This window comes from Camellia sinensis, chromosome 9 (genome assembly GCF_055761805.1).
Source record: "Camellia sinensis isolate YWXY chromosome 9, ASM5576180v1, whole genome shotgun sequence".
NCBI classification, from domain to species: domain Eukaryota; kingdom Viridiplantae; phylum Streptophyta; class Magnoliopsida; order Ericales; family Theaceae; genus Camellia; species Camellia sinensis.
In genome coordinates, this window is record NC_138969.1 from 159310756 (window position 1) to 159319458 (window position 8703).

At 33.9% G+C, this 8703-nt stretch overlaps 1 protein-coding gene across 1 annotated transcript; it reads right to left on the reverse strand.

Annotated features, from left to right (window-relative positions):
- Positions 1 to 7113: 7113 nt before the first annotated feature.
- LOC114303709 (uncharacterized) lies at positions 7114 to 8405 on the reverse strand. Its single transcript, XM_028248857.2, has 3 exons — positions 8384 to 8405; positions 8102 to 8285; positions 7114 to 7432 (listed from the first exon to the last, which is right to left on the reverse strand). The coding sequence occupies exons 1-3, from the start codon at positions 8403 to 8405 to the stop codon at positions 7114 to 7116; spliced, it is 525 nt and encodes a 174-aa protein (XP_028104658.2).
- Positions 8406 to 8703: the final 298 nt, after the last annotated feature.

Below are 8703 nucleotides of genomic sequence, written 5' to 3' on the forward strand. Positions count from 1 at the left end.
TTCAATTTTTTGAAAATTAAGTTTTTTAGTGAATATTTTTAAAATTTAAGTAATCTTTTTATTTTTCTAAATGTACCTTACTTAGATGTATCTAAAAAATAAAATATTAATAAAAATATTAATAAATACACAAAAATATGAAAAATGTATTGAATTTTAATTTTAATTTTTTTTGTATTTTTGATATTTAGTGAATTTTTTTTAAAAAAAAATTCACAAATATTATACTTTTAAAAATTAAAAAAACTACTTAAAATATTAAAAAAATTCAATAAAAATAAAAATAAAAATAAAAATATATGAAAAACAAAAAAATAAAATTTATAAAAAAAAAATAAAAAAAAAATTCTGAAAATTAAAACCAAACGATAGTTTTCCTTCCCCTACCCACAGATTTGATGATTGGAGGTCCTGAAAAGATGGGCCATACAAGACTTTGGGAGTATAAAAATAAAAATCCAGATCTAAGATTACATTTTTAAAAAAATATTTATTTATTAGATTAGGATCTGCACAAGTTCATTGGGCTGAACATATACCAAAAAAATAAAGAAAAAAAGAAAAATGTTTGAGACTCCACAAAAGAGGATTTCATGACCTTTATTGATTTATTAGTTATTGATGTGTTTAAATTTTTTTTTAGAGTTATGTCTGACAGTAACATGAATGGTTCACATCATTTTAAAGATTATATAAATTGTATTTTGTTAGAATCTCTATTATTATTGATAGAAAAGATTGTTGCAAAAAGATTTGAACAAAGGGGAGTTAGTTGAGGGCAGTACCAATAATAATATTAAAAAGCCAACAACATGGTCATGACTTGTTTCTGCAGACATATTATTATATATTGAAGAGAACTTTCAACTTCTTAAAAATGAAAAAAACAAATTGCTTAGTTCATATGAAGTTTTTGTTTTAATAATTAATATTCATAATGAATGCGGTTACATATTGGTCCATCACTGTCAGGCTTTATGGCCTTTCATTAATTATCTATTTGGAAGCTACAATTGCATTCACATGGGCAACGTTTTGCTTCGTTTTAATTGTTTTTAAAATTTAAAATTATTTTTGAGTTTTTATTTTTATTTTTCATATTTTCATTAAATTATTTTTTTAAGAAAATAAACATTTTGCTTCATTTTAATTGTTTTTAATATTTAAAAATATTTTTGAGCTTTTATTTTTCAAATTTTTTATTTTTAATAATATTTTTCATATTTTAATTAAATTAATTTTTTAAAAATATACACCTAATCTATATGTATTTTTTTAAAAATAAAATATATATATTTCTGAATAAATCCAAAACAATTTCAATTAAAAAAAAGGAAATGCGATGAACTTTTAGGAAAAATTACAATTCAACGATACTTTCAAAAAATTATCATAGATATATGAAAAAATTTAGGACTTTAGTTATTAATGTTTGTAAATTTTATCTGTAACTTTTTTTTTTTTAGAATTTGAATTGATATTTTCTCATATTTTTTTTGCCTTTGGTGAACATTTTTAAGATTTCTTCACAGAAATCTTACTTTTTTAATGCATTTAAAAAGTAAAAAATATATGAAAAAAGTTCACTCAAGAAAAAAATACAAAAAATAAAAAACTCAAAAAGGGTTAATTTTAATCATTTGATTATTCCTTAAACATACTTTAAATTATTTGTGTCAAGTCTTTTTGTAATACGCGATCTCTATTTCTCTACAATAACCTTCACCGAATAGTAGCTTCAAATTTTTAAAAACTATTAAGCTTCATAGCTAAAGCACATGATTACACCAAATTGTTGCTTCAATAAAAATTCAATATTTACCACAAATTACATTAACAATCTTTATAGTTTACGACTCAGGTTATTTAGGTTTTGACTTTTTAATTTTGATACATTTGACTTTAAATTTTGAATTTTGTTTCAAATAAGAACAATTGAAAATATCATTGCTCAATTTTAAGGGCAAAGTCGTCAATTTGATAAAATATAAACTAATTTGACAAAAATAAATATCAAAAAAAATATTTTTGAATTTTTAAAAATTATTGCTACTAACCAAAGATAAAATTATGTAAAATTGATAATTTTTTTTATGCATTTATTTATTTATTTTACAAAATTAATTTTTATTATGTGTTTGGATGATGATCATGTAATCAGTAGTTGTTTTTATTTTCATTTAATTAGTTTATATTTTTCCAAAGTCAAATATGGTGATAACTTTGATATCATTATTAAACCAATCCATTAAATTAAATAATCCAAAATCAAAAACTATTTTATATATTAAATGTATCGATTACAGATTAAAAAGCTAACAACCACCCATTATAAGATCATCATCCAAACACATAATAAAAATTAATTTGGTAAAATAAATAAATGTGTAAAAGATTTATCAATTTTATATAATTTTATTTTTGGTGGGTAGAAATAATTTTTAAAAATTCAAAAATATTTTGTTTGACATTTATTTTTATCAAATTAGTTTATATTTTATCAAATTGACGATTTTACTCTTGAAATTGAGCAATGATATTTTCAATTGTCTTTATTTGGGACAAGATTTGAAATTTAAGGTCAAATGTGTCACAATTGAAAAGTCAAGAACCAAAATGACACAAATTCTAAATTATAGGGACTGTTAGTATAATTCACCCTCTACATTTATTATATTTTTTATATCACATTTAATGTATTATCTCGTTGATACATCATACCTTCATAACACAACTATTAATGTAATGTATACCACATGAACTCTACTAAAATCTAAAGATAAATGTGGTCTGAAAAGATGATTATTGTAGAATTATTACCTTGTGTGTGAGTGATTTTCTGACCACACTGCTCGCTTAGTAACCAGCTGGAGAGCACCGGCAGAATAGATGGCACCTGGCTGACCTGCAACAGAAGGAGAAGATTCTGGCAGTGGTTCGTTCACCCGGGGGCACTCTGACGATCAAGTCAGTATATCTCTCAAAGATAAATCAAGTGTTAAACTCACAAGCTTGAGTATTAAAAGCATACCTTAGACCCATGGGGTTGCCTTTCTTTTATAGCCAACATAAACCTAATCCCAATAGAATCCTAACTTCTATGGACTCAGGATTACAGCTAATCTTGGACTCCCAGTAAGATTAGGATAAACTCTCTAAGAGTCTTATCTTAATACAAACTGAAGTCTTTTCTCATTCTAGGACTCTTTCCTCTCATCCGCTTATCTCGGATTCCGATATCTTCGGAGGTAACCTCGGCCTATCCGAGATGACCTCAGCATAACAACCAGAACACGTGGCACCTCGACTGACACGTCGGCGTCACCTTGGCCACGTGTTGGTATTCAGAAAATATATCCCCACAACTGCCCCCTAGGTTCTATTACCTCGGCATTCTGAGGTGATGGAACCTACACTGTTTGTTCATCTGTGCCCCTCTGTCCGAGATCAAACTTGCCGACCTCAAAGTTTCCTGGATTTTACTGTCCACTTCTGTCAAGTATCAAGCTTCGTGGTTTCCAAGCTGCTCGAGATCACACTTCCTAGCCAAGGTTTTTGTTCCATTAATTCGTAAACTCCAAAAGCTTTGCAACTGTTACATTCACATTCTTCGGTGGGTTCCCGACTTCTAGTCATCTATTTAACTCCAGCGATCTTTATATCGGCGTTCATTTCTCTTGGTAGGTTCATAAACTCTTTTATTAAGCTTAATCTTTCATTACTCTTCTGAATCCGTTTACTTGCCCTCTGTTGTCTTCTATTTTCGTCTGTTTTCAAATTTTGAATTGTTTGAACGCCTAGCACTGTTCTTGCCATATCCGCTTTCTGTTGCTAGCATCGCGTCTGGGTCATTACTTTCTTGTTCTTCACATACTTACTTAGTGCCTGCACACTTGGCTTTATTCTTGAACTTTGTCGTCTTTTTGACTCTGATTTTTCTCTTTTGTCATTCAATCCTCTGGCTTTTTCTCTTTCTAGCTCTTTTGCTTAAATCCGTCATTGTTCCAAGCTTTCAAGCTCTGCAACTGTTTTCGTTCCTCTCCTCCGGTGAAGCTTACGTCATTCTGTCATTTTCCCATCCGTCGTCAGACTTCGGCAATTCTCAGTCCGGCTTCCCTCTTTCTGGTAAGCCACTGTTCCTCCTGGTTTTATTTCTTGTTGCTTTCCAAGAAACTCTGCTTCATTGTTAATCACCATTGCTGTTTTACCCGTTGTTTCCAAATCATCTTCTTGAATACACACTGTTCACACATCTGTTGATTTCTGCTACTGTTCTTGGCTTGACACACCTGTGCAATCTTTTTGTCTTGATTTCCTAATAGCTTCATCACTATTCTTGATTATGAATTACATTCTTGTTTCTGTTTTCTGTGTCTTTTTCCAGATTCTTGCTTTAAAACTCCGAGGTGCCAATCGCCGAAAAGAGCTTTGATCAAACTTTTCGGGAGATCGATGCTGAGCTCGAGGCCGAGAAGGCTGCTGAGAAGTCTTCCCAACTGTCTTTTATATCCTGCCATTGATGCCGAGTAGTTTTGTTTCCTTCTTTTACTCCTTGTACCTTGTACCTTGTACTTTGTCATTCTCTGTATGCTTTTAATCCGGCCAACGTGCCATTTTTGTAGTCTGAATAATTTATTTTTCAATATTCAGGCTGAAGTGCCTTCTTTCTTCTTTAAAGGCATTTCTCTAATTTCTTCTTTGAATGAATGTCTTCTTTTTTCTGCTCTTGTATGATTCTACACTTAGAATAATTTGCATGTCTTCAAAGTACACCTTGACTGTGCAATCTCTTCGGGTAAAATACCTCTGTCACAACTTCTAATCTTGCTCATCTCGGCCTTGTCCTAGCACTTGAAAATATTGTAACAAATATTTTCACAAGTGTTGCTTAGTACTTGTCACTTTCTCAATGTCTTCTATCAAGACTCCAGTTTTCCATATTTCAAGTTTTGACAACCTGGTAGTCTCGACAAGTATGCAGATATTGCTTGAGCTTGACTTTAACTTGTAAATTTTTCTCAAAAATTTCAACAAGTGTTTTAACCATCATCCTTTATCATAACCTCGGCTTAACTTCAGCTTGTAAATTTTTCTCAAAATTTCAACAAGTGTTAAACCATCTTCCTTTCGATATGACCACAGTTTAACTATAACTTGTAAATTCACATAGAATTTCAACAAGTGTTTAAACCAATCGTTTTCCGATTCGACCTCGGTTTAACTTCAACTTGTAAATTCACACAGAATTTCAACAAGTGGTAAACATCATATTGGTTTAACCAACTTGTAAATTGTTACAAATTTCAACAAGTGATAAACATCATATCGATTAATCCAACTTGTAAATTGCTACAAATTTCAACAAGTGGTAAACATATTCTTCTTTTCTCTGCCGCCTGCATGGCTTCCACATACTCCTTTGCAAACCTTATAAAAGGTCTTCAACCTGGCTAACTGCAGTCCAACCTTGTGTGTTTTCTTTTTTTATCTTCTGGGATCTGAGATCTGCTCACTGAGCTTTTCTCTTCTCGGACTTAAGTGCCGAGATCTTGTCCGCTAGAATCTTGGATTTGGTCACTCACGTTGAGCTCTTCTCTTCTCGGACCTACTTATCTAGGCCAAGATCATGTCTTCTAGGATCCGGGATCCAGGATCTGGAATCCGGGATCTGCTAACTTAGGATGAGTTCTTCTATACTTGAATGTTATCTCTTTGGGAGCGTTCATGCCCCCTATCTTTGCATCCCTTTTGGAAGGGTCTTCGTTCCTCCGTAGGTATCTATCCTTCCATACCTGGAAGTCATCTTCGTTGTAGTATCCGCTTCGATCTGTTGTCTTTGGGGCGTCACCTTTCTGGCCGGTGTCTTTCACTCCGTGACTCTGGTCACGAGTTTCTGTGTTGCGGTCGTCCCCTTTAACGTCGAGGTTGATAGGTCTCCCACTTCCAGCAGGAGTGTTGTTTCCAATCTGATCCTTCTGTCCGTCATTGGCCATCTATTCTTCTTTCTTTCATTGGCCATCTATTTTTCTTTCTTTCCCACAGATGGCGCCAAATTGTGTGAGTGATTTTCTGACCACACTGCCCGCTTAGTAACCAGCTGAAGAGCACCGGCAGAATAGATGACACCTGGCTGACCTGCAACAGAAAGAGAAGATTCCGGCGGTGGTTCGTCTATCCGAGGGCACTCTGACGATCAAGTCAGTATATCTCTCAAAGATAAATCAAGTGCTAAACTCATAAGCTTGAGTATCAAAAGCATACCTTAGACCCATGGGGGTGCCTCTCTTTTATAGCCAACATAAACCTAGTCCCAATAGAATCCTAACTTCTATGGACTCAAGATTACTGCTAATCTTGGACTTCCAGTAAGATTAGGATAAACTCTCTAAGAGTCTTATCTTAATACAAACTGAAGTCTTCTCTCATTTTAGGACTCTTGCCCCTCATCCGCTTATCTCGGATTCCGATATCTTCGGAGGTAATCTCGGCCTATCCGAGATGACCTCGGCATAACAACCAGGACACGTGGCACCTCGGCTGACATGTCGGCGTCACCTTGGCCATGTGTTGGTACTTAGAAAATATATCCCCACACCTTGTTTGGTTAGTTCTTTAAAACTAAATCAACTTCCTTGGGGCCATCATATAAAGTTTCTACTAATTAATTATATATTCATAACGTATGCAACTCTCTATGATCAATTTCTATCAAGCTTGGTGGTCTTTCTTTAAATTAAATTATATGGGCCTTTCTCTAATTGAGTTTGGGCATGTTTGATTAATAGTAGTATAGCTTAGCATTGGGATTGATAGTCTATAGACTCACAATCCCATTTGATTTCAAATTTTATTTACAGAATTACGTGTATGACAGATATTCAATATAACGAAATTGATGATTTTCTAATATTGAGAGGGGCAAGGGATCATAATTTCAAGTATAAAAGAAAAAAAAAAGAAATGATTATTGATCATTTCACTATTAATTTATTAGTCAAACAAGGCCTTTATAGATTGGAGGTACTCTTTAGTCTTGTGATGCCTACAATGAGTTTTTTTTTTTCATAAGAAATTAAAGACAAGTGTTCGAAAGTCAAACCACAAACCAAAGGGTTAGTCCCTCTCAAATCTAACACCAGTTATATCATCTATAAGTGAAGCTCTAACTTCATCTAGAGGACTTTCAAGAAATACAACATGTTCTGTTTGCGCCACTCCTATGTTAGCTAGTTGATCAGCAACTCTGTTTCCCTCTCTCAAGGTGTGAACCAGAGAACAGCTACACTTTTTGAGTAAAAACTTGGCATCTTCAATGAGGGCCTTGTATGGTGAATTTTGGTTTGGACCATGAAGAAGCTGATTGATAGCCTGTTCAGAATCTGATTCAATGACTACATCTTTAGTGCCTTTTTGGAAGAGAATAGTGAGCCCTCTGTAAATGCCCCATACCTCAGCCTCTAAGCTGGTGTAATGGCCTAGCTTTCCAAAATAACCCCATATCTAGGTGCCTGTCTCATCTCTCAGCAAACCCCCATAGCCTGCATGGCCTGGGTCTCCCTTTGAGCAACCACTAGTGTTCATTTTTAGTGTACCTGTAGATGGACAATGCCAATGAATTAATCTTGGTTGTGCAGGTTGGGGACAGAGATGGGAATGATAAGCGTCATCAATCTCTTGAACATAGTTGAAGATGTTCTGGAGACTGATGTGAGTTGGGTTTAAAAAATTATCAAAAACCAATTTGTTACGGTCTTTCCAGATTTGCCAAAGAGTGACAATGAAAATTACGGACCGATTTTTACCAAAACAAAGGGATTTATTTTTCAGATTAAGAGTAACCCAATCTTTAAAGGACTGTTCATTCCCTTCTTCCCACCAAGACTGGTTTTGGATGGTAAACTAGATCTCTCTGGAAGTAGTACAGTCTTTATGTAAATGTGCCATATCTTCACTATATTGGCCAAATCTAGGGCATGTATCAGTATCAGCTAAGTGTCTAACAACCCGCAATTGATTGGTCAACAAACGAACCTTTAGCACCAACCAAAGAAAGTATTTCAGCTTTTGAGGGATCTTGAGTTTCCAGACCCACTTCTAGTACCTGTTACTCAGCTCAGAATTAGTAATGAAAGTAAAAGCAGAAGCTGTAGTGAAGTTACCAAAAGAAGAGGGAACCCAGGTTGGAGCATCAGTGAATGTAACATATCTGGGCCTATAAACTTTTAGAATCTCATTGAGACCTTGCTGGTTAACAATAGTGGATAGCAAATCAATGTCCCATTTGCCTTCATCATCAAGAATAGAGCTGACCTTGTCAAGAGCATTAGATTGGTAGCAGTTGTTTTGTTGCGCTAGTGGTTGTGTGCCACACCACCGGTCATACCAAAGAGAGATGTTTTTTCCATCTTTAACAGTCCATTTAATACCCTTCCTAAGGATATCCCTGTTTTTACAAATACTTCTCTAGCAGTGAGAAGATTTTTTCTTCATGGGCCAAGTGTACAAAGTATGATGATGCAAATATTTAGAATGCAGCACTCTACACCAGAGTTTGTCCTTATCACTGATTGTTTTCCAGCCTAGTTTGGTGAGGAGGGTAGTGTTTTGATCCTTAGCCTTCCTGATTCCAAGACCTCCCTCGATTTTGCTTTTACAGACATTATCCCAGTTAACCAAATGCACTTTTTTTTGACAATCAGTGTC